The 26,178-nt window shown below is 44.6% G+C and overlaps 2 protein-coding genes across 3 annotated transcripts; one reads left to right on the top strand and one right to left on the bottom strand.

Moving 5' to 3' along the window:
• Nucleotides 1-635: 635 nt before the first annotated feature.
• Nucleotides 636-15,872, top strand: LOC307200228 (long-chain fatty acid transport protein 2-like). The gene is made up of 10 exons (XM_079948649.1): nucleotides 636-1,203; nucleotides 3,140-3,349; nucleotides 4,030-4,188; nucleotides 4,895-5,019; nucleotides 7,740-7,934; nucleotides 9,576-9,666; nucleotides 11,245-11,443; nucleotides 12,747-12,844; nucleotides 13,922-14,052; nucleotides 15,187-15,872. Exons 1-10 carry the CDS (start codon nucleotides 726-728, stop codon nucleotides 15,361-15,363), a joined length of 1,863 nt encoding a protein of 620 aa, XP_079804775.1. The 5' UTR covers nucleotides 636-725; the 3' UTR covers nucleotides 15,364-15,872.
• A 642-nt stretch (nucleotides 15,873-16,514) lies between these two features.
• Nucleotides 16,515-21,657, bottom strand: LOC307200139 (olfactory receptor 6N2-like). Of its 2 annotated transcripts, none has more exons than XM_079948540.1 (2): nucleotides 21,438-21,657; nucleotides 16,515-19,858 (listed from the first exon to the last, which is right to left on the bottom strand). In XM_079948540.1, the coding sequence occupies exon 2, from the start codon at nucleotides 19,844-19,846 to the stop codon at nucleotides 18,896-18,898; it is 951 nt and encodes a 316-aa protein (XP_079804666.1). In that variant the 5' UTR covers nucleotides 19,847-19,858; nucleotides 21,438-21,657; the 3' UTR covers nucleotides 16,515-18,895. The 2 variants fall into 2 exon arrangements, with proteins under 2 accessions (XP_079804666.1, XP_079804665.1); XM_079948539.1 differs by lacking the exon at nucleotides 21,438-21,657 and adding an exon at nucleotides 21,238-21,414.
• Between the last annotated feature and the right edge of the window lie 4,521 nt (nucleotides 21,658-26,178).

Genomic DNA, 26,178 nt, shown 5'->3' with positions numbered 1-26,178 from the left:
CTGAGCTCTTGTAAGCATACCATACACGAGGTGCTGCAACTCCTAGGGGACGAAGCAGTTTTGGCGCCCCCCCCAATATTTTTGGGAGGGGGCCAGGCCCCTCAATCTTCAGAGGGTGCTTGGCTTCACTCCCTGGCTCCTTGAACATCATCAGGACATCACGTGATGTGCGCTTGACATTGGGACATTGTGTTGGGCCTGCTCAATTGTCTTGAGAAGATGGCGCCTCTGCCGTATCCAAACAGAAGAGTGTTTTACCATAACTGCACACGTGGGCAGCACCAATGTCCTCATCTAGTGCTATTTTTATAGAAAAAGAGTTGTCGGAACTCTCCCTTGTGCTCTTAGAATGGCAATGGAGCCCACCTGAGAGGTGCTGGAACTGAGATCCGGTGAGTTCCAGCTGAAATAAAGCCCTGCCTTCATCCGAGAGGAAATATAATCACTAACCGTAAGTCAGAAGAGCTGTGTGTGCCACCAACCCTGTGCGGTGAGCCAAAGACAACTCAGTCCATGCAAATTAACTGTCTGCAGACTGACAGTCAAGCGTTCCCTCCTATCAGCTTGTGGGAACTGGTGGGAGGGGAGAGTCTAAATTCAATCTCATTTAATGTTCCTCGTTGCTTTTCTGCCTTCCGTTCAGCAGCTCTCAGACAGAGCCTGCAAGAGGCAGTGGGTGCCTGTAGATTCCAGGAGCTTGGGTCTTCTGAAGCGAGGCCCCAGCCATGCTTGACGTGAACACGGTTGTGTCAGGGATCTTGATCCTTCTCTACCACCTGGGGAAATTTTACAGCCCCTATTTTTGGCAGGACGTGGTCTCCTTCTTTCGCGTCCTACATACAGGATATAAATGCCACAGGTGTCTCAGCCGCAAACCTCCCATCACCTTACTGGACTTCTTCTTGGCCAAAGTCCAGAAGCACCCAGAGAAGCCCCTGGTCCTCTTTGGAGACGAAACCTATTCCTACCGAGATATCGACAGGCGTAGCAGTCAGCTGGCCAGAGTGCTGCGGGACCACGTGGGGCTGAAAGAAGGGGAAACGGTGGCTGTTTTCCTCAAGAACGTCCCTGCCTATCTCTGGGTCTGGATGGGACTGGAGAAGATTGGTAGTGTCATGGCGTGTATCAACTATAACATCCAAGCCCAGTCTCTCTTGCATGCCCTCAGCTCCTGCAAGGCCAAAGTGCTACTGACAACTCCAGGTGATGGTGACTGTTGGCTAGTGGGAAATAGCGGCACCTCAGGGGGAAATGAAAGCATGTCTGGACTGCACAGTTAGGCCAGTTTGACCACTGCTCTCCTCTGGGCAAGGAATCCTGGCAGCAGCCCCAGACAGCTGCTTTTGAGTGTCATGAAAGGGAGTGAATAGTTAAATTTGTTTAAATCGTATTTCTGCTTCCAGGGAAAGGGGTTTGTGTAGAATATGCTGCCTCGGGTGCCCCAAAAACTTGGCCAGTTTTCAGTGGGGAGCACCATTTGCAGCTCTTCTTCTTGCAGGAACATTTCTTGGGCTGGATCCAGAAGAGATTGCAACTAAGGGCTTGTCCACACTTACCTTTCCTCGGCTCTTTCCAGGCATGTTTGGTGATTTAAAGCTTCATGTCTGGGTGCGCTTCTTTTTGCTCCAGGGTTTTCTCTGTGAAAACTTGCTCTTCAGTGCTCAATCTGAGCCAACGTCAATCCAGGGGAAATCTGAATTCAGCTTTAAAGAGGAGCAGGTTTTTGCAGGAAAATCTGGGGGGGGGGGGCGGCTCAAACACAGAGCCTGTAAAGAGTGGGACAAAAAGTATATAAAGTGTATAAGCCCCTTTTATCCTCTCTTTCTTCCCCGCTCTCACTTTTGATGTTGCAGTCCCAGACAAAATGCATGGTCGCATTGCTCGATTTTGCAAACTGTGCAAACAAAAAGGCTTGCTAACTTGGGGCTGATCCACACTCCTACCCCCACCAAGTCTTCCCTGCAAAAACCCATTCTTTAAAGCTGAATCAGAAGAAGCATCAATCAGGGTTTTCTGTGGATTGACGTTTGCTCCCATTGAGCACTAAAGAGCAGGTTTTCACAGGAAAAGCTCTAGAGCAAAATAAATAAATAAATGGGGTGGGGAGGCACCTGGACACAGAGCTTCAGAGCACAGGCCATGGCTGGAAAGAGTGGAGGAAAGGTGAGAGTGGATAAATCTTCAGCTGATGTTTGCAGAGCTCCCTCTTTTGTGCCAGTTCACTGACTGCCCAGGTGACTAGGGATCCACAGTGGCTTCTCAGCTCCAGTTAGGTACATGGCTATACCTCAGGGCTGGGGGAGCTCTGGCCTACAGATGTTCTGGACTCCAAATCCCATCTGCCCCAGACAGCATGGCCACTGATCAGAGATTATGGAAGCTGTCATGGATGTCGGGAAGGGGTAAGAGGCAAGGAGAAGCAGTTATCCTGTGGATGAACCTTAGTCCCAAGAGTCCATGTTTTCATTTAACAATAAAAAGTAAGTTTTGAGCATTTGTAGAACCTGAGATATGAGGCCAGGCACTATACAGGCACTATTCTCATTTCTTTTGTGAGAAACTAACGTGCCCCTGCCTTTCAATATAGTTTTCTGCTGAACGGTTACAGAAGTCATTGACATTTAGGAAAGGAGACCTAGCCAAGAAGACAAAGGGCACCTCCAGTCCATCAATATTTGGGGGGAGGGATTCAAGAACATACTGGAACTTTTAAGTTTGCACAATTAAAGTGGGTTAAAGGGCACTGTTCGCAAAGTGCAACAAATCAACTTTTAAAAAGATTCACGCTTTTTGCAGCTTGGAAAGCGATGGAGAAAAACATTGGAAAGTGTGGAATGAATTAGGGAATGGTTAATGGGAAAATGTTAAAACACGTAACAAGAAAATCAGGATAAATGCAGGAGAACGCCATTGAAAACACAACTGGGAAAGCCTGCAAACACCCCATTCCGCTTCTTTTGTGATATTTTTGTGACAATTTTGGGTCACGTCCGGATTTGACGCAATGTGTGTATATACAGTTGCATGCATATTGAACATGCGTAAATGGGGAGTTGCCTGTATTTGAAGATATCTGTGCCTAAGGTTAGGAAGTAAGCGTCAATAAAAAATTCTCACCTCTTTTCATGCTCTCTTGAAGATTTCAAGGATGCAATTGAGGATGTCCTTCCCGCTCTAAAGAATGAAGGAGTCCAAGTTTTCTTCCTGAGCGAAGACTCCCCAACCGAGGGCGTGGAAGCTTTGCTGGGGCAGATCCAATCCAGCTCAGCCGAGCCTGTGCCCATTTCCTTCAGAGCCAACGTAACTGCTGAATCTACATCCCTGTATATTTTCACCTCTGGGACTACAGGTGAGGAGGGAAAAGGTCACAGTGATGGGTGAGGGGGGCAATTATGTCTGGAAATCCCATCTTCCTTCTACCTGCCCTACTTGTGTATGGGGTCATTAAGGGAGGGGTAGTGCCTTTGATAAGGGATGTGGGTGGCGCTGTGGGTTAAACCACACAGCCTAGGACTTGCTGATCAGAAGGTCAGCAGTTCAAATCCCCGCGATGGGGTGAGCTCCCCTTGCTCGGTCTCAGCTCCTGCCAACCTAGCAGTTTGAAAGCACGTCAAAGTGCAAGTAGATAAATAGGTACTGCTCCGGCGGGAAGGTAAACGGCGTTTCCGTGCGCTGCTCTGGTTCGCCAGAAGCGGCTTAGTCATGCTGGCCACATGACCCAGAAGCTGTATGCTGGCTCCCTCAGGCAATAAAGCAAAATGAGTGCCGCAACCCCAGAGTCAGCCACGACTGGACCTAATGGTCAGGGGTCCCTTTACCTTTTCCTCAGTGCCTTTGATGGGGAATCTGTTTGCTCCTTCTGGGGTAGTTTGTCGCAACTTTGGTCCCAATCTTGCACTCAGGTCTCACCTGTGGCTCCTAGAATCTGTCAACATGGGAAGGAATGTATTGGGATCCCAGCATGTTACGCTTTTCCACTGGACGGAGTCATTTGTGGTTGTTAAATGAGCCCTTCTCTTTTTCCTCAAGGGCTACCGAAAGCTGCTATCATTTCCCAGAGGAAGATGCTGATAACATCCAACCTATCAGGCCACCTTGGGGCCCGCCCCAAGGACATCGTCTACATCCCGCTCCCGCTGTACCACTCAGTTGCACTCTTAGTTGGGGTTGGAGGATGCCTGGAAGCTGGTATGTATGGAATGTCCACTCACACGCCTCCTCTGCAAGAGAGTGATAGCCAGAGATGGGTTGATAAGTGCATAGACATACACACATCCATGAGTGCAGATGTACTCTCAAGTTAGACTGAGAGACTGGCCCTAGAGCCCTGGTCTTCGGGGTCCTAGTCTGATGCTCTAACCACTACACAACACAACCTCTCTCCACATAGGATCCTTCCTCACCACATATTTGCACTTTATACATTGAAAACACCTGCCGCCGTTTAATTCTAAACATTCTTTCATCTACCCATGGGAAGAAGCAGACCAGGAAATCTACATGTGAAAGTCAAACATATTCAGGCTGTGTACATAACATGATTTTAAAGCGCACTGCTCCCCTGCGCCAAAGAACCATGAGAACTGTAGTTCACCCCTGACAGAGCTACAGTTCCCAGCCTCCTTAACGAAATCCTCCAGCCCTGTTTCAGCTGCTGTCTGGCCCAAGAAGCAAGGAGGCTTTTGTATCTGTGAGGGTTCACTGCACAATTAGAGCAAATCCCTTAGCTGCTGCATTTTGCTCCAGCTGAAGTTTCCAAACACTTTCCAGAGGCAGCCCAACATATGACTTACATTGCAATAATATAATGCATGGCACTTAGAACTGCATCTGCCTATACCAGTGCTCACAACAAGGCCACAGCTAAGCCACTCTCTCTCTTTATTCCCACAAGGGTCTACGTGTGTCTTGAGACCTAAGTTCTCCGTTTCTGAGTTCTGGAAGGACTGCAGACGATATCGCGTTTCCCTGATCCTGTATGTGGGAGAAATGATGCACTACCTGTGTAATGTGAAAAAGGTAATCGTTGGCGAGAGAGGCCAGTTTTGTTGTTGCGGCAAAAATGTTGCCAAGAATTCAGATGGATTGTCCATTTGGATTCACAGCTGAATCCAAAAATATAGATGGGGGCTGCAGCTAGAGGTCAAAGTCAAGAGCCCCACACAGCCCAGGGAGCTCGCAAATGACCACCTGGAGAGCAGGCATCTTCTTTTCTCATTGTTTTTTTAAAATCCATTTTATTGCCGAGGAACAGCTTGTGAAGCAGGTACACAGTTGCAGGCACTCATTTTATTATTATTATTTAACTTTAAAATATCTTCATCCTTTTCTAGGCAGCAATGCCCCTGGTGAATGCCATCCCATCTCCAAAAAACAAACAAACAAACAAACAAACAAACAAACAAACAAACAAACAAACAAACACCTCAAATGCTCCAGAAGCTGCATCAATTTTCAGGGTAGTTTATGGCCCTGTCAGTTTCTTTTGCTTGGTTTTTAAAAGAAGGCCCATGGGCCCTTGCAGCTACCTGAGAACCAGAATTGGAAACCATGGTTTGGAAACCTTTGGTGACATTGGTTGCCTTCTATCTGTGGCACAGCACGTAAATTGTGAGATTTCTTCCTGCAAGAGCCAGTGAAGGCCGCCAACTTGGGTAGGCAAATTCTGCTGTTGCGTTCTCTTGCTGCTTGTTGGCTTCCCACAGGTATCTAACAGATCAAGATAATAATCATAATAATCATAATAATAATTTATTATTTATACCCCGCCCATCTGGCTGGGCCTCCCCAGCCATTCTGGGTGGCTTCCAACAAAATATTAAAATACAGTAATGCACCAAACATTAAAAGCTTCCCTAAACAGGGCTGCCTTCAGATGTCTTCTAAAAGTCTGGTAGTTGTTGTTCTCTTTGACATCTGGTGGGAGGGCATTCCACAGGGCAGGTGCCACTACCGAGAAGGCCCTCTGCCTGGTTCCCTGTAACTTGGCTTCTCACAGTGAGGGAACCGCCAGAAGGCCCTCGGCGCTGGACCTCAGTGTCCGGATAGAATGATGGGGGTGGAGATGCTCCTTCAGATATACTGGACTGAGGCCATTTAGGTGTTGTACCAGGTGGGCCACTGCCCTGATACAAGGCTATTCTTATGGCATACTGTTTAAATAACAGCCCCTCAGCTGCATTCTGAACCAGGTGAAGTTTCCAAAGAGCCTTCCTAGGAAGCCATTCACAGAGCACATTTCATTAACCTGACATGTTTGTTATCAGGAGGACAGGAAGCTGGCACTGGTCAGTGTGGCATCATTGTTAGAGTGTTGGACTATGACCTTGGAGACGGGGGTTCGAATCCTCACTCAGCCATGAAGCTAACTGGGTGACCTTGAGCCAGTCACGATCTCTTAGCCTAACCTACTCCACGGGGTTGTTGTGAAGATTAAATGGGGAGGAAGAGAACCATGTCCATCACCTTGAGATCCTTGGAAGATAAAGGTGGCATAGAAATGTATAATAATAATAAATATTAGCAAAGTTTATTTAGTTCAGCAGCAACCCCTCTGACATGCTGCTTTGCAGACAGACAGCGACCGAGACCACTGTGTGCGAATGGCAATAGGCAACGGTATGCGTGCGGAGGTCTGGAAGGAGTTCCTGCGCCAATTTTTTTTATTTTTAATAATATTTATTCCAGTTTTAAAGGTTACAAAAAAAACACTAAATTAAGCAAGAAAAAACAAAGCAATACATCACAATAGATACAAACAGACAAAAAAAGAAAAAAACAGCACAGAAAAATACGAACAAAACACAAATCAAACCTTCCCATAACTTATTTTTCATCTGCTTGTTTCCTTGACCTCCTCACACCTCCCTTTTTTGTATTCTAGTTCAATTAGATATTTCAGCAAATCCTTTCCATCTTTGTTTTTATCCTAATAATTTATCTTACCATACTGTAATTTTACACTCTCTTCTTTCACCAATTAACAATCCATTATTACTTAATCCTTTATAACATTTCTGCTAAAGCCACATAACTTCATTCCAACATCCTTCTAACATTCCTTAATTTTACAATGTATCTGTAAATAAACTTTAAATTTCTTCCAATCTTCTTCCACCGACTCTTCTCCTTGGTCTCGGATTCTGCCAGTCATTTCCGCCAGCTCCATATAGTCCATCACCTTCATCTGCCATTCTTCCCGGGTGGGTAAATCTTGTGTCTTCCAGTACTTTGCAATAAGTATTCTTGCTGCTGTTGTGGCATACATAAAGAAATTTCTGTCCTTCTTTGACACCAATTGGCCGACCATGTCCAGGAGAAAGGCCTCTGGTTTCTTCTGAAAGGTATATTTAAATACCTTTTTCATTTCGTTATAAATCATCTCCCAGAAAGTCTTAATCCTCGGGCATGTCCACCAAAGGTGGAAGAATGTACCTTCGGTCTCTTTACATTTCCAACATTTATTATCGGGCAAATGATAGATTTTTGCAAGCTTGACTGGTGTCATGTACCACCTGTATATCATTTTTATTATATTCTCTCTTAAGGCATTACATGCCGTAAACTTCATACCTGTGGTCCATAACTGTTCCCAGTCAGCCATCATAATATTATGTCCAACATGTCCATCACCTTGAGATCCTTGGAAGATAAAGGTGGCATAGAAATGTATAATAATAATAAATATTAGCAAAGTTTATTTAGTTCAGCAGCGACCCCTCTGACATGCTGCTTTGCAGACAGACAGCGACCGAGACCACTGTGTGCGAATGGCAATAGGCAACGGCATGCGTGCGGAGGTCTGGAAAGAGTTCCTGCACCGATTTGGACCCATCCAAATCTATGAGATCTATGGAGCGACAGAGGGGAACATCGGGTTTTTTAACACCACAGGAAAAGTCGGAGCTATGGGAAGGTCCTACTTCCTCTACAAGGTAATGAGAACTAAACTAGAATATCTCAGCAAACCCATAGCTACCTGAAACCCTGTTTAGATATACATTCTTATCTAGATATACATTCTTATCTAGATCTTATCTAACCCCTGGATGGTTAAGTCCAATCAAAGGTGACTATGGGGAGCAGCACTCACCTCGCTTTCCAGACTGAGGGAGACGCTGTTTCGGCTGCAGACAGCTTTCCATGTCATGTGGTCAGCACGACTAAACCACTACTGGCACACAGATGAGTGCCAGTGCACAGGGAAATGCAGTTTACCCTCCCACCACAGTGGTACCTATTTATCTACTCGTACTGCTATGCTTTCAAACTGCTAGGTTGGCAGAAGCTGCGACAGAGCAATGGGAGCTCACCCCTTCGTGCAGATTCAAACTGCCAACTTTCCGATCGCAAGCCCAAGAGGCTCAGTGGCTTAGGCCACAGTGCCACCCACGTCCCTCTCTTGAAATATATGGAGTGGATGTGGCCCAAGTCTTGCTGCACACAATCCAGAACTTGTTATTCCTGCTGCACTCTATTCACAGGGCATGTCAGGACTGACCACCTCTCCTCTCAGACAGCTAGAAAGCAGTAGAGAGAATGCAACATGAAGGTGAAGCAAGATAAAAGCCCACAGCAGGGGAAAGTACAGGGAAAGGTACCAAGAATTTTGTCGACAACCCCCAAGCAAAAATGTAAGACTTGGAAAGATAGTTTGTTGGCATAGTGCAGCCTCCGCAGGTTGCCCACTGCCCAGCTGTTCCTGCTGAGGTTCAAGCCTGATCTCGTCCACTCAACAAATCAGTGGCAAAGAGGGGCATGGCTGCCAAGCCACACTGCCAACAGACAAAGAAGCAGCTCCAGTGGCACCTTGCTGCATTTCCTTACTGTGTGCTGAGAAAGGGAAACCCTTTTCTCAGAACTCCGCAAGGAAGCATGTCTGGTGAGGCATTTGGGCATGTGTATATCTGGATTTGCGCCCATCCACTTTGGGCTTTGCCCCCCAACAACAGCACATCATTAAACTCGAATGAGGCAATGCAGGCAAAAAAGATGTTCTCTGCCCCTGAGCTTCAGCTGCTACCAGGAGTACACTAACCAGTGAGGTAGAGCAGCAATGTTCTGGATTTAGACCAGGGTTGAGGGACCTTTGGCTTTCCAGATGTTGATGAAGTACAACTCCCATCAGCCCTGGCAAGCATGGTCAATGGCCTGGGGTGATGGCTGCAGTTCATTCAGTGACACTTGGAGGACCAAAGGTTCTCAATACCTGGTTTAGATCAAGGAAGCCAGACTCAAATCTCTGCTCGGCTACAAAGATGAGCTTGGCTCAGCTGCTGTTTCTCAGTCCAACCTACCTCGCAGAGACCTTTAGGGCTTCAGGTATTGTTGTGCTTCCTAGATAAGTTCTATGGTTTGTCTTCTATGGTTTTATGTACAATTGTTGTAAACTGATTTTTTTAAAAAAAAAAAAAAGAATTAGCAGTATATTATTATTATTATTATTAGTAGTAGTAGTAGTAGTGATAAGCTCCCTGTTCCCTTGGGTCATTCATAAAATATATTCCAGTCCATATGTAGCCTTGAATTTCAGCCTTGTGGGATCATGTTTCCATTTCCTGCTTGTCCCACCTCAGAAACTGGCAAAGTACGAATTCATCAAATATGACGTTGACAAGGATGAGCCTGTGAGAGACAAGAATGGACATTGCATCCCAGTGACCCCAGGTAAGCCAATAAAGTTGGCTTTGTATTGTCAGAGTCCTAACTCATAAAAAGGTACTGTACATGGCCTCTAGACTGTGGAAATTGCTCACATCTCTCCCAGCAAGAAAGATGGCAGAGTCCCTTCTTCAGACATAGAACAGAAGAAGAATCATCGAAAGAGGAAGTGTGAGCTACTCCTGCTTTGTGTTAAATGTGAAGAGTCTTCATCCATCCCCTCAGGGGCACCAGAAGGGATGGATGCATCTGTCAGTTTCAACTTCAGTTTCTTATTTCTCCAGTCTTAGGTTGCTTCCTGTTTAATGAGCGTTCATCCAGTTTTATTTGCAGGGAAATTAGATGTCATTGGTTATTTAATTCATCCTGATTTATTTGCAGGGATGTTAGATGACATTGCATCAAAGCAAGCTTTAATTTTCACTTTCTAGTCCATTTCCCCCATTCCATTCCTTTCTGCAAAAAGTTCAATTTTTGGGCGAAGAAGGTTTGTTGCACAAGACCTCCTATAATTCCACAGACTGAATTTGTTGGTATGTGATTGAATCCTACCTGAAAATAGGATTCTATATCAGCTAATTTTTATTTTATTTTTTATTTTTTTTAATTTAATTTAATTTAATTTATTTAATTTTATTTTATTTTTTTAATTTAATTTTATTTTTTAAAAGCCACACAAAAAAATTGTTTCTTCTATTGTACACATGATCGTGTGGGATTTCCCCTAATATTCGCATTTTGGAAAGTAATTTTTTGTAACATAATGAGTTTCTGGCCTGTCTTCAATCTACTGCTCAGGGATTTCACAGGGTGGCCCAACTGAGGCCAGCATCCTGCCAAATCAGTATATTCTGCAGCAATCAGGTGTGGCGATGTGCTTCACCCGATTTAGGAACGAATGCCTGAGGAAACAGTGTCCTAAACCAGAGTCACTCACATGTGCTCCCTTGCTGTGCATTCTGACAGCTGCTAGAGATGCCAGCAGTGGCAGATGTCAGTGGCAGCAAGGGGTACGGTAGGAAGGCTGGTCCCCAGCAGCATTGGCTGACTCCCACCGGAAGCACCCAGTCGTCTTACCCATGGTTCTTTGTTGGAGGATGAATATTAGTTGATTCAGCTTCATTCCCTTTTCTTTTCCCAGGTGAGACAGGCTTGTTTGTGTCCAAAATCACTGGGCTTGCCCCGTTCTCTGGCTACGCAGGAGACCGACAGAAGTCGGAGAAGAAGATTCTCTTTTTTTTAAAAAAAAAATATTTATTCAAAGTTTAAGAATTACAAAAAGAAACAAAAAGAAAAATACAAAATACAAAAAAGATACACCAACAACAAAAAAGAAAATACACTGAATCATCAACAGTGTCCTAAAGCAGAGTCACTCGCATGTGCTCCCTTGCTGTGCATTCTGACAGCTGCTAGAGATGCCAGCAGTGGCAGATGTCAGTGGCAGCAAGGAGTACGGTAGGAAGGCTGGTCCCCAGTAGCATTGGCTGACTCCCACCGGAAGCACCCAGTCGTCTTGCCCGTGGTTCTTTGTTGGAGGATGAATATTAGTTGATTCAGCTTCATTCCCTTTTCTTTTCCCAGGTGAGACAGGCTTGTTTGTGGCCAAAATCACTGGGCTTGCCCCGTTCTCTGGCTACGCAGGAGACCGACAGAAGTCGGAGAAGAAGATTCTCCGGGATGTTTTCACCAAAGGAGACTGCTACTTCAATAGCGGCGACCTTCTGATGGAAGACCAAGAAGGCTTTCTATATTTCAAGGACCGGGTAGGAGATACTTTCCGGTGAGTCCCGCCACACAGGTTTTGCGGCTTATATTATGACAAATGTAGAACAGGCAGTCAGCACCAGTGTTTCATTAGCATAGGTAGCATTCACAAATGCTGGCAAACACCTAAGAGCTAGTATAGGACAGTGGCTCAGAGTGTCATGAAGCATCTAGTTCAAATCTCACCACCGTCATCCCCAGGTGTAATTTGGGTATAATAAGGCTCACTTATCTTGTTATTGCAAGGTGGGGATGGGAAACCTGTAATCCTGCAGGGATTGCTGTACTACAGTTCCCATCTTCCCTGACCACTGGCCACGCTGGTTGAGGTTAATGGGAGTTGAGGTCCAGCCAGATCTGGAAGGCCACAGGCTCCCTATTGTCACCGTAAGGATCGCAACAAGATCTTGTAAGTGAAGAACTCTGAATGATTACCGTAAAACCAGTATCCAAATACTAATAAGTAATATTATCTCATTACTGATAACAAAATATCTAGCCCATCCTTTGTCAATGGTTAGTCACTGCTTCAATGAATATGACTGGATCTACATACTTTTGCTCTTTCTACTGATCGTTCATTGGTTTTTTTAGATGCTTGTTCATTGTATTTTAGGGTTGGTTGTTTTGATACTGTTGTTAGTCGCCCAGGCTATTCTAAATAAATAGCAGGAAAGGAAGATGCACTTAAATAAGGAAGATCCCAGGGTGCGTTACAAGGCAATAATACAGTAAGGGCCCCTCTAGAACAGTGTTTCTTCGTAGATATATTCTGCACAATGCCGTTGGTTTAATAATAGCGCATTAGTGGTGGATTTATACTGGACCATCCGCACATCATTTTGCTTTATGAGTTGTTCTGCGATGCTTCCCTGACGTTAATGCATCATCTGGAAGGGATCCAGCAAAAGCTGCACTCTGCCAAGCATTTGTGGCATTAAAGGTTACCGGATTTGAAGAAGGAAGTTACAGGAGCTTTAACAGTTGGGAACAAAGCCCTGTGTCTGCCCTGGAACTTTTGCAGGCACAAACAGTATTGAAAGAGGGAGCATGCATAACTGCCCTGATACCGTCATGAGCACAAAGTATGTATACAATTAAAAGGGTGTTTGGAGGGCCCCCAAAACAACTGCTATATCAAACCAACACAGCACAACTTACGGTATATAAGCAGGCGAGGACGCAGCGTTTGAAAACACCAAGGAACCACAAACTGGCCTCCTCGCTTGCGCCAATGACAAAATTCCCGATTATGAACGAAAGGAGAGATGTTCACTTTTACCAAACCCATCTGGGAAGAATCTGTTTTGTCCATGCAGCTGGAAAGGGGAAAACGTGGCCACTACAGAAGTGGAGAACATCCTGGCACCACTGAGATTCATCCAGGAAGTCAATGTCTATGGGGTACCAGTGCCAGGTGGGTCTGAAATTCCATTGGATCAAAACACGTCTTTCTGCTGCCACATTTAGCATCCAAATATATGGCAAGATTATCCGCTCACCAGCAACAAGGTTCAGTCGCTCACGAACGGCTGTAGCTCTTGGGTCATTTGGGTTCTGTGAACCGATTTGTGAAAGGCTGGTAGCGGATATCCCCAGACTGCAACTGAATCACTCTTGCAAGATAGTGGTCATGCCCACAACATACATTTAAAGAAGCCTATGTTTAAAGAGTCCGTGTGGTGTAGTGGCTAGAATGCTGGACTAGGAGCTGGGAGACCAGGGTTCAAATCCCCACTCAGTCATGAAGCTCACTAAAGTGACCTTGGGCCAGTCTCTCACTCTCAGCCTCACTTACCTCAAAGAGTTGTTGTGAGGATAAAATGGGGAGGAGGTGAAGCTTGTTCACCGCCTTGAGCTTCTTAGAGGAAAGGTGGGATAGAAATGAAACAAACAAAACATTTAACGCACACTTAAAGCACATGGCTTCCTCAAGGAATCCTGGGAAATGCAATCTGTTAGGGCTTCCAGGAATTGTAGTTCCCGGGATTCTTGGGAGGGGGAGGAATCATAGAATCAACAAATTGTAGAGTTGGAAGGGAACACGAGAGTCATCTAGTCTGACCTCCTGCAACGCAGGAAACTTTTGCCCAACGTGGGGCTCGAACCCACAGCTCTGAGATGAAGAGTCTCATGCTCTACCGAAGTTGTTTTCAATGTACCGTGTGGGGATGTGACAATCTGGAGGCAGTGCTGCATTTCTGTGCTGGTTGTGAAGGAAAGGTCCTTGCTTTCCTCCACGGCTAGCTCAAAAACCAAAGTGGTCAATGTAGAAAATCCAAAAATTTTTTGGAAAAAGGAAAAGATCAGAAGAACAAGAAACTGGATCATTCATATGGCAGGGTAAGCCTGTGTGAATTGGAGTGCTTTTAGCTAGCCAGTCCACAGCTGTTCTAGGTGCATTCATTTACATGTGACATGGCTTTCCACACACCCAACCAACCAACCAACCAACCAACCAACCAACCAACCGGTCCCTTCTGGTTTGTTCCAGGCCATGAAGGAAAGACTGGGATGGCTGCAATCTGCCTTAAGAAGGGGCACTCCTTTGATGGGCAGAAGCTGTATGCACACACCAAGGATTTCCTGCCAGCCTATGCTATACCTCGCTTCGTTCGCATCCAGGTACGATCCCTTCTTGTCACTTTCCTCCCTGTGCTTGCTGCCTTGAGAAACCCCATTTGTCAGCCTCCTACTCTGGGAATTCTTCCCTTCCCTGCCTCTCACACTTCATCAGCCATCCATCACCTTCTTGCTCAGCTGTTTCTCAATCAATGAAGCACCAGGGGGCAAGACCATGCGGAGAGGAGGCTGGCTGGGTACAATATGCCTTTGTGAGCCTGTGCATGAATGGGCATGTTTGTGAGAGAGTGTGGGGCACAGATTCCTCTATAGTGTCTTTTCCTGACTTTTCGGCTGTTTCCTAATCAGAGGAGCAGCAAGGGGAGAGGAAAGGGGGTGTGTGTGTGTTGCATGCATGTGTGAGTGTGAAAGGGTGTAGAATGACCTCATCCATGGCCAGCTCTGCATGCACACACACACTCGCACACACACACACAGCCAAGAGAATGAGACCCTCCAGCTGAAAAAGCGTTCCCTGCCTATAGACAAGCACTGACCCAGGGCAGGCCAAGTCAGAAGACATAGTCTCATCCGGACTTTCTTTTGTGCCACACTTTCCAAGTACAGGTCTGTGCTTTAAAACTCTGCGTCCAATAAGTTTTTTGTTTTTTTGTTTATTTTTTCTGGGGGCTCCACCCCCCCTCCCGGGAAAACCTGTATTTTACTGCTGAATCAGAGCAAACATTAATCCATGGAAACAGGGGTGCTAATTTGAATAAAATAGGGGGGCAGGTATTGTATGAGAAGGAAGGACGTTGGCCCCTAGGAGTTGGCTCCTAAGCATGGAAGCCCCGATTATCATTTCCTCCAAGCTTTCCCAGGGAAAGTGCCAGGATAAAAACAACAACAACACTCAAAGACAGACAGCACAAAAGGAAGTCTGGATGAGCCCTGAGTCACAGATCCATGTTGTTTGGCCTTCAGCAACCGGGTGTAAATGAACAGAATGAAATCCACTCTCGTTATCTCTAATGTGATGCTTAGGATGCCAGCTCCCCATGCAGAGCTCAGAGCCTGTTCTGGTACATCTGTCTGCCACTGCTCAAAACACTGACTCCCTTGGCCTGCTCCAGGAATGTCTTGGAGCCGGGTGTCGTTGGTTGTTCTCTACTCACTGCACTGCTCTTTCCCATGCAGGACACCCTGGAGATCACGGGCACTTTCAAGCAGATCAAAAGCCAGTTGGTAAAGGAAGGATTTGACCCTGCTGTCATCAGTGACCCCCTCTTCTTCCTTGATGACTCTGAAGAATGTTACATGCCCTTGACTCCACAGATCTTCAGCACCATTGCAGAGAGGAAGCTGAGGCTGTGAAAAGGAGCAATTGTCTCTTTAACTGCCCTAGGGGCAACCTAGGAACAACTATAGTGTTGAGCTACTTGGCTTCTGCCTGGGAAAGGGGGGGGGGAATAATCTATTGCCACGGCAGAGCTTTCCAAACTTTTCATGTTGGTCACACACTTTTTAGACATGCATCATTTCATGACACAGTAATTTAGTTCTACTAGCAAACCAGAGGTTAAACGAACCCCTTTCCAGCCCGAGGGGAGCAATCACGTGACATACCTACACACTGCAGCCGACACACAAATGTGTCACGACACATGGTTTGGAAAGCTCTGTGCCATGGTTCTCAAAGTGGGCAGTTAGCCACCCCGGGTTGTGGTGAAGGGATTACACAAGTGGGGGTGGCCCTGGAGGTGTAAATGACTATTGGATTTTGAACAAATGTGGGGAAAAAAATTCCCCAAAATTTTATTATTTTCCACATTTATGACAAATATAACATATGAAACACACAAAACACATTACAATACTAAAAAGGGGGGGGACACATATTCTTTCTTATTTTAATTTCCATTGTTAAGTGACTTCCTCAAATCCCCCCAACTGAATGTCATTATATCACCTTGTAACAGTTCTCCCAAACATCTTTCTAGACAATTAGTTCCTTCAATTGACTATATTCAACTCTTTTCTTATTATCTTAAAACCATATTGCTATGCCACATTCTTATTGTTATCTGTAATGGTTCTAGGGGTTGCTCATGCGTAAGCCAACACCTGGCTGGGTTGCCTGAGTGAACCTTTTCTGTTCGGACAGCCACTCACCCGTGGCTGTCTCAATCGCTGGCAGAATCCGTGAGTGGGCATTTCTTAAACTTCTTCCAGAAAAGAAGCTCTTTGACTCCTAGTCTCCTCCTACTCTCCCTGCGCGGAAGCCTTCTGCGCAAGGAGGGCGTAGGCAGCGGAGGACCAGACCACTACTCTCCCCGCTGGTCCCCGGCAAGGAGTCATGGGACCGCCTCTCCGATTCCCCCATCTGCCCCCCTTCTCCACTGATGCTACACTGATTCTCTTCCCCAGAAGCTGGGCTGCCTCTCCCCATCCCGGGACGCTCTCTGGAATCCCTCTGGAGCTTGCTCTCTCCCTCCGGCACTGATGGCAGTTCCCTGACATTATCCTAGGCCTGTTTAGTACTTTCAAGAACCTTCTCAATTACAATATTATAGTCTTTAACTTTCATCCAGTCTTCTTGGTATTCCTCCTCTTTCTGTTCACGAATTCTTCCAGTCAGGTCAGCCAGCTCCAGAAACTCCAACATCTTCATCTGCCGTTCTTCTACCGTTGGTTTTTCTTGAGATTTCCAATTTTCTGCTAATAGCAGTCTTGCCACTGTAGTGACATACAAAAATAACCTGACATCTTTTTTGGGCAATTCCAATCCTATCATTCCAAGTAAAAAGGCTTCTGGTTTCTTTACAAATGTATATTTCAACATTTCTTTAAACTCATTATAAATCTTTTCCCAGAAGTCCTTAACCTTAGGACACGTCCACCACATATGGTAAAAGGTGCCTTCCTTTTCTTAACACTTCCAGCATGAGTTATCATATGTATGATAAATCTTTGCTAGTTTTACCAGGGTTAAGTACCACCTATACATCATTTTCATAATATTTTCTTTTAGTACCGTACATGCCGTGAACTTAACCCCTTTCTTCCACAACCTTTCCCAATCTTCCAACATTATATTGTGTCCCACGTCTCTTGCCCAATCCATCATAACAGATTTGACTTGTTCATCCTTTGTATGCCACTCCAACAGCAAATTATACATTTTAGATAGATTTTTAACATCCGTATCTAACAACACCGTTTCCAATTTGTTTTTTTCCGTTGCAAAACCATTTTTCTTATCAAACATATACAACTCATTGATCTGGTAATATTGTAACCAACCATCCAGTTTATCTTTAATTTGATCAAATGGTCTCAATTTAAATCCTTCATTATCTTCCAACAATAAATCAGCATATTTCAACCATTTAGTCTTCATATTTAGTTTTTTCTGGGCCTTAGCTTCCATTGGAGAAAGCCACATTTCCTTTCTAAGAGATCTTTATATCTTATCCAAACATTATACAGAGATTTTTTAATTACATGATTTTTAAAAACTTTGTGGGCCTTTATCTTCTTGTACTGTTGATATGCATGCCAACCAAATACATTGTCAAATCCCTCCAGATCCAGCACATCAACATTGTCTAATTGAATCCATTCCTTTATCCAGCAGAAAGCTGCAGCTTCAAAATATATCTTCAGGTATGGCAGGGAGAATCCCCCTCTTTCTTTAGTATCTGTTAGTAACTTATATTTAATTCTGGGTTTTTTCCCCTGCCAGATAAATTGAGACAATGCTTTCTGCCATTCTTTAAAACGCTTAACATTATCAATAATTGGTATGGCTTGAAATAAGAACAACATCTTTGGCAATACATTCATCTTTACCACTGAAATTAATTGTTACCGTTTTGAATTTTATTGTGTTATTATCTTCCTTAGTGGGTGGTGTAGACTGCTATTCTGAATAATGCTTTTTGTAGATTAGAAGGCCATGGGGATGAGTTTATGGAACCAAGGGGGCTGTGGCCCAAAATGGTTTGGGAGCCCCTGATCTAGTGTTTATTTCTTATCTGCTAACTCCAGGGTGTGAGCATGCATATATATGCATATGCTCTTGAGTGCATAGGATTTAAAAACAAAACAGCACCTTTTCCTTTAACGTCCTCAATCGGGCAATACCTTTATTAGGGCCAAGCAACATGCCACTAAAGAGTTGCAGGCTTTGGAGTGCTGCAGAACTCTTCATCAAGCAAGATATCATACACAGCAAGTCATGGGGTGAGGAGTGAGAAGAAACAAAGAAGTAAAATATAGGTTTGAGGTTGCAGTCACTAGGTCAGTTTCTAGATTTAGGGTGTGCACAAATTACCACTTTAGAGCACAGTGAAGTCCCGTTTCACAACTCCCTTCTTGTATACACACTATGTGTAGTGTACTAACAGCACACTGTCTTCTGACTAATAGCATATTGATGCTTCCCTAAGAAATGCTGCATTGAGGCACACACACCCCACAACCAGACTGCAGTTTAAGTTACTAATGCATACACTGTCATAGAATGCCATGTTTCTTTGTGGGAATGGTGCTACATTTAAATTGGTACAATGAAGTATTAAGAGCTTCACAATCATGGATCATGCATGCTGAGGTGCAACATTACATGCTGATGATTGCAAATGTATGCATATGTAAATCTAGATATTACATACACATTAAATGCAAAACTCCAAAGGGAGATAAGAAAGTTTGAATTCTGTTTCTTCTTATTTGAATCGATTTCCCTTTTCTTTACAAGTGAAACTGTGGAAATAAATTTTGTTAGACATTCATCTTTTTTCTTTTCTTCTCAAAAACCGTAATTACAGCAACAATCGCTGGGTGAGCAGGACTTTTGATCGTGGAATGACTTCCTGATGTCCCAAGAAGTTCAGAAACCACCTCATATGTTGCTGGCACATGGAAACCCAACAGTCTTTCTGATCACATCTCTGATTTCTTTGTTTCTCAGAGAATAGATGATGGGGTTGAAGAGAGGGATTAAAAAGGCATAGATAACTGCAACGATCCTGTCATAACGTCCCGATCCCATCCATGTCAAGTGCATATACATGAAGCCAGTCGTTCCAAAAAAAGTAAAGACCACAATGAAGTGGGAGGCACAGGTGGAAAAAGCCTTCTGGCGCCCCTCCGAGCTATTGATCTTAACAATGACTTTCAGTATCTTCATGTATGAGAGGAGGATGAGGAAGATGAGGGCCAGGATGGCGATGGTGTGGAAGGCAAAATCCAACATGATGCTGGTCGATATATCTGTGCAAGCAAGACTGATCACCTGGGGGAAGTCACAGAATATATGATCTATATGACTAGGCCCACAGAAGGGCAACTTGGAAGTCAGAACAATCTCCGGCAAAGGACATGCAAAACCACACGCACAGCATCCCAGCACAAGCTGAATGCAAAGTTGGGGCGTCATCTTGGCCATATAGTTTAATGGGGCACAGATGGCTAAGTACCGGTCGTAAGCCATCACTGCGAGCAAGCAGGCCTCCGAGATACCCACACTGTGGAAGAAATAGATTTGCAGAAGGCAGCTCCTGAAGGAAATGGACTTCTTGCTCCTCAGAAGGTCCACCAGCACCCTGGGCATGGTAATGGTAGTATAGAACACCTCCAAGGTGGCCAACACAGCAATGAAGAAATACATGGGGACGTGAAGACGAGGAGTGGCAGAGATGAGGCTTAAGGTAAGAGCATTGGCACTGAGGATGAGCAGGTAGGTCACCAAGAAGATGGCAAAGAGGAGTATGCCGTAGTCGCCCAAGTTGAGGAACCCATCAAGCTCAAACTCAGACACTGAAGTGCCATTGATAGCTTCGACCTGCATCATAGGTAGGCTAATCTAGAATAGGAAATAAAATCTATGTATGCATTAGACTTTCACTGCATTTCCCTGTAACTTGAAAGATACCACTACCCGAAGTTTGTAAGGGTCATTATGGCCACACAGTTTAATCTTTTTAACAAAAGCTCCAGAATTTTTTGGGGAATCTGTGTGTCAATTACATAAAACCACATACTTCCATTCTCAGATATGATTGGAAAAAACAGTGGGTTGGGGATGGGAGGGGAAAAGGAACATTTCTTTTACTTGGTGCTTTCCAGGTCGCCAGCAGGACTAAACCAAGAGGTTCAGTGGTTTAGACCACAGCGCAATCCATGTCCTAGTATTAGAAGCGATGGTTAATAAAGGCTGTGCACTGCTGTGTTCCCTCCCTGCTGAAAGTGATGGGCACAGTCACTGAAGGCAAACGTAGTGCACAAGAATAGGATGTGGTGCAGCTGGCCAGCTCCCACCAATCACAAGAGATAGGAAAGTAGAAATTGCACATGGTACCTGGGACTGAAATGGGTTCATCTCTTTTCTTCAAAGGGAGCTGTGTGTTTACTCTGCTTTCAATGCCAGGACTCTATAGCATCTGGGGAGTCATGACAGTGCCTCTGAGGGTATACAGCTTGTCTTTCTTTCCACCTCTAACAAACCACTGCCAGTTCTCAAACATTCAAGATTAAGAAGCAGAGACTGGAGGCCTGTTGAATTATTTCCTCAACGCTTTCAGAAGATATAATAATAATAATAATAATAATAATAATAATAATAACGTCTCACCCATGAATTGCATCCCATGAGGCATCCCAAAGTGATTTACAATGTAATAAAAACATACATAAAATAATGTAAATATAAAATATGGTGTGTGTGGATATATAGATAGATAATTAGGTAAGTTGAAAATTTAAAACAGCAACAGGACATACATAACATACCAATTATATCCAATACAGATACCAACATTGACAAATACCTTAATTTAGAAGACTTGTTGAAAGAAGAACATCTTTGGCAGGTGCTAAGAAAACAACAGTGATGCTGCCTCTCTGATGTTTAATGTCCCAAGCAGTAGATGCTCCAATGCCAAAGGCTCAATTCTGATATTGTGCAGAATGTTCAGACAGTACCTACAGGGTGCCTTCTCCTGCAGAATGCAGTGATTTTGGTTCGGCGTGTAGAGAAGTGAGACAATCTTTTAGGTGTACCAATCCCCTCGTCCACAATGGGAAAATATAATTCATATCCAAGACCCCTGTGGACATCACTTGTTTATTATTCCTCAGACTATAGCTCTTGAGAACAAAACCGTTTCCCCAGGAAATCAACATACCCTACTGAGTATAAATATAAATAAATAAATATAAATATCTCCTAAAATGCAACTATACCTGGAGGATTTTTGACTGCAAGAAATTGGATCCAAAAACTCTGGAGGCACCAAACATTAGGCTGACTCTTTTTCACACACCACAGGAGCCTCTGGGCTGCAATTCACACAACACACTCATCAGGGAGTAGTAATTTCCACTGAGTTTATTTGTGAGTAAGTGCGCTGAAGGGTTCAGAGAAAAGAAATGCCATAGTGCACCTGCAGTCTGTCCCATATTGGTCTCTACAGCCACAGCTGGCGCTGTAACTCCCCAATGGTTTGACTTTATCCCGGAAGGTACACTATTCACTTGTCTCCCGAGATGCCAACACAAAAATCCAGTTAGGAGTGGGCTGCAAATCACTTGAAAGGGAAGGAATGTCTCTCATCTGAAAAGGTTTGCTCTTATAATTAATGAGGGAGCTTTAAATATAGTCAATTTGGGTAGTTGTCATGCACCTTACTTGAAGGACGTTTTTTAAAAAGCAAAGAAAGCAGGAAACAAATGAATAATCAAAACAAATATCCCAAAAGAGCAATGTAAGCTAATGTTTCCTACCCCACCCCTTCTGATAGATCAGCATCCACTTAAGTTTGGGTGTTAAAAGCGATCCTCCTTTAACAAACACACACACACTACATAATTTTCATAATTTTCAGAACATCAGGCTTCCACCTTACTAAGCATTGTGGATGGATAGTCCATAACTAGACTGCTTCTCTTGAATACCCACAGCAAAGACTACACACTTCCCTGGCCTTTTCGACTAGCATTGCTATAATCCAAAAATATATCCTGATATTGATAATCAGAGACCCTTGTTTGGAGCCTCCAAGAGGGAAGAGGAAACTGTTGCCCCCCTTAGGGCCAACTAGTCCTTATCATACAGCCAATCCAGCAGCCTTGAACTCATCCCACATTGCCACACCTGGAGGATTTTTGACTGCAAGAAATTGGATCCAAAAACTTTGGAGGCACCAAACATTAGGCTGACTCTTTTTCACACACCACAGGAGCCTCTGGGCTGCAATTCACACAACACACTCATCAGGGAGTAGTAAATCCCACAGAGTTTATTTGTGAGTAAATGCGCTGAAGAGTTCAGAGAAAAGAAACGCAATGGTGCACCTGTATGGTGCACACTACGTAATTTTCTTTATTTTCAGATCTTAGGATTTCTCCTTACTAAGCACTGTGGATGAATATTCCATAACTGGACTGGTTCTCTTGAATACCCACAGAAAAGACTCCACACTTCCCTGGCCTTTTCGCCTAGGATTGCTGTAATCCAAAAATATATCCTGATGTTGATAATCAGGGACCCTTGTTTGGAGCTTCTGAGAGGGAAGAGGAAACTGTTGCCCCCCCCCATAGGGCCAGCTAGTCCTTATCATACAGCTAATCCAGCTGCCTTGAACTCATCCCTCACTGCCATGCCTTCAACCAGTCCTGTTTCCTGCTAGGACTTGATGCTCAATTGAGTACCATAAGGGAGAACAGAAAGATCTTGTTTCACAAATCCCCACTGGCTACCAGTCCATTTCCAGGCACCATTCAAAGTTTTGGTTATGATCTACAAAGCCCTATACAGCTTGTGTTCAGGCTATCTGAAAGACCATCTCTCCCTATATGATTCTGCTTGGCTTTGAGATATTCCAAGGAAGTCTTTCTCTCAGTCCCATCTCACTCACAGGCACGTTTGGTGAAGATAAGAGGGGGCCTTCTTGGTGGCTGCTCCCAGATTGTGGAACTACCTTCCAAGGGAGACTAGACTGGCCCTAGCCAGCTTTCCTGTCACCAGCAAGCAAACTTTTTTGTTCTGACAGGCCTTTTTCTTTGGCCACTAAATGGCTGTCAGGGCAGCATTAGTGTTGTTCTCTCTCTCTCTCTCTCTCTCTCTCTCTCTCTCTCTCTCTGTGTGTGTGTGTGTGTGTGTTTTTCTTCAAATGATTTTCAGAGATTCTCTGTGCTGTATCTATAATACCAGCTCACTAAACAGAGAAATTAAATTCTTATTTTTAATAATAAATAAATAAATAAATAAATATAAGCCAATCATTAAAAACATTTTATATTTATTATTTAATATCTCTCCTTTGTTAGTCAATGTAATAAATACAGGGTTTTAATGATTTTGCATCTTATTACATTCCACATGTACATTATTACATGTCTCTGTGAGCCTGTGAATAAAGGGGCATGTGTGTTTGAGAAGGGTGTGTGTCACGACACACAGTTTGGAAAGCTCTGTGCCATGGTTCTCAAAGTGGGCAGTTAACCACCCCGGGTTGTGGTGATGGGATTACACAGTGGGTGCTAAGAGACAAGTTGGGTGACACTGGAAGTGTAAATGACTCTCAGACTTTGAAAAGCTGGTATAACTGGATTGAGTCCATCAAATTGGTTTAATCAGTTGAACTAAATATTTTAATTGTTTTTGAACAAATGTGAAATTAATTGTTACCCTTTTGAATTTTATTGTGTTATTATCTTCCTTAGTGGGTGGTGCAGACTGCTATTCTGAATAATGCTTTTTTATAGATTAGAAGGCACTGGGGATGAGTTTATGGAACCAAGGGGGCTGTGGCCCAAAAAGGTTTGGGAGCCATCAATGTAATGTTTATTTCTTATCTGCTAACTCCAGGGTGTGAGCATGCATATATATGTATATGCTCTTGAGTGCACTGGGAATTAAAAACTATGGGCCAATAAATCATGCCATATGCCCCGTACGCTCGGCAGACGGTATCACACTTCTAAAAGATAAAGAAGCTATTGCACTGCGCTGGAAAGAACATTACCAACATCTCCTTAACCGCAACTCCCCCGGAGCTGCTGAGGTCCTCTCACAAATTGCACAAAAACAAGTTCAAGATAAGCTTGCATTATCTCCAAATCTGGAGAGTTGTGTACAGCTATTAACCAAGTGAAAAACAACAAAACCAGTGGACCTGATGGGATACCTGCGGAAATCTTCAAAGTGGGCAGAATTGAACTTGTACAACAACTTCACAAGCTCATCGAAAAAGTTTGGGAAAGAGAAGAAGTCCCAGCAGACTTTAGGGATGCCAAAATTATCAATCTCTTAAAAAAAGGTGACAGAACTGATTGTGGAAACTATCTAGGCATCTCTCTATTAGCTGCAGCCGGCAAAATTCTTGCAAGGATCCTGGCAAACCGTTTCATAACAACATCCGAGCTGACCCTTCCTGAATCCCAAAATGGTTTTCGGTCTTCTAGGGGGACAGTGGACATGATTTTCACCACTTGACAGCTTCAAGAAAAATGCAAAGAGTAAAACCAACCCCTGTATATGGCATTTATTGACCTGACTAAGGCTTTCGACACTGTAAATCATAATGCCCTGTTTACTATCCTTCTGAAAATTGGCTGCCCAGATAAATTTGTAAACATCATTCGGCTCCTCCATGATAATATGACAGCAACAATCTCAGGTAACAATGGCTCTCAAAGTGAACCATTCACAGTGGGAGCAGGTGTTAAACAGGGTTGTGTTATTGCCACAACTCTATTCATTATTTTCCTTGCCATGATCCTACACTTTGTCGAAGGGAAACTCCCCACCAGAGTAGAAATCATATATCGAACAGATGCAAAGCTCTTCAATCTGAGCAGGCTGAAAGCAAAGAGTAAGGTTACTGTTATGTAGTGAAGTTTCACCCTGGGCCAGCAGGGGGATACTGTATATAGTTTTCACTCAGGTCTGTAGATAGTTTTCACTCAGGTCCACGTCAGTTACTTTAGGCGGGAAACTCTGGGTTGTTGTTGCTACAATGTTGACAGCCGGCTGCCTATAAAAGCAGGCCGGCTGAGCTGTTTGCAGTCAGTTCTATTCCAGCTTACAAAATAAAGAGCTACTTTGGAGAAATCGCTGTGTCGTCTGCTATGTCAACCCACAACTTAACACTGGCGACGAAGGTGGGATTTGATGGACATCAGAGCACAGCCAGATGCGGCCAGCCTCTGAACTGAGCTGAATCACTGAGCTGAATCACAGAGGGAAATCACTGAGCGAAATCACTGGACAGAACCAATTCAGAGCTGACTGTTCTGGCTAGAGCACTGTGTTCCATCCATCGCCCTCTACGTCGGCATCGGAATCATGGCTTCACTTGTGCCTCTACCGCCGTTTGCGCCAGCCTCTGAATCATGGGACTCCTACCTCGCTCGGTTCGACTGCTACCTCCAAGCCAACGAGCTGACAGCAGTATCAAAGGAATGGAAGCGGGGCCTATTCCTCAGCCTCTGTGGGCCTGAGGTGTTTGAGACGGCCCGAGCATTGGTTGCACCTGAAGCAGTCCAGGCAACACCATGGGACACGATCCAAGAGAAGCTCCGCAACCACTACGCACCAAAGCCGTCCAAGATTGCTGCCCGCCATGCGTTTTACCACCGGAACCAGGCAGAGGGGGAGTCAATCGACAACTACACCACCGCCCTGCGACAGGCTGCAATGCACTGCGAGTTCCGAGACTTAGACGATGCCCTGATGGATCGAATCGTCTGTGGGCCCCGGGACATCCATCTGCAATGGCGTCTCCTCACCAAGCCAGACCTCACGCTACAGAAAGCCATTGAGGAGGCTGTGGCCTCAGAAGCCCAAGAGATCCGCAAGTCCAGCAGCCCGCGTCTTGCTAGGAAGCCAGTTCCAGTGCATCACGAAGAGTCCAGCAGTGATGAGGCATCCTCCAGTGAAGACGATGACGTGCACCAGACAAAGTGGGAGCGCAGGAAGTTCCAACAGAAGTCCAAGGGCCAACCGGAATGTGCCGGCTGTGGAGGGAACCATTCCCGTGCCAAGTGTCGATTCAGAGATGCCATCTGTAGGAAGTGTTCCAGAAGGGGCCACATTGCTAAGGTCTGCCGATCGGCTCCATCTGACACCCCCCCCTTCACCGACTCGCAAGTCCAAGTCTTCACTCCAGTCTGCCAAGGAAA

This window comes from Podarcis cretensis (genome assembly GCF_951804945.1).
Source record: "Podarcis cretensis genome assembly, chromosome: 13".
NCBI classification, from domain to species: domain Eukaryota; kingdom Metazoa; phylum Chordata; class Lepidosauria; order Squamata; family Lacertidae; genus Podarcis; species Podarcis cretensis.
This window is presented reverse-complemented; position numbering and strand designations above follow the sequence as displayed.

What these genes read in the sequence shown, in the direction of transcription:
- LOC307200139 (XM_079948539.1), bottom strand. Translation starts at nt 21,294, where the DNA reads ATGTTTGGTGCCTCCAGAGTTTTTGGATCCAATTTCTTGCAGTCAAAA. An exon ending in TGCAGTCAAAAATCCTCCAG is followed by an intron (nt 19,859 to 21,237) that starts GTATAGTTGCAT and finishes TTCCTATTCTAG; the next exon opens with ATTAGCCTACCTATGATGCA.
- LOC307200228 (XM_079948649.1), top strand. Translation starts at nt 726, where the DNA reads ATGCTTGACGTGAACACGGTTGTGTCAGGGATCTTGATCCTTCTCTAC. An exon ending in TGGAGGATGCCTGGAAGCTG is followed by an intron (nt 4,189 to 4,894) that starts GTATGTATGGAA and finishes TATTCCCACAAG; the next exon opens with GGTCTACGTGTGTCTTGAGA. An exon ending in CTCGCTTCGTTCGCATCCAG is followed by an intron (nt 14,053 to 15,186) that starts GTACGATCCCTT and finishes TTTCCCATGCAG; the next exon opens with GACACCCTGGAGATCACGGG.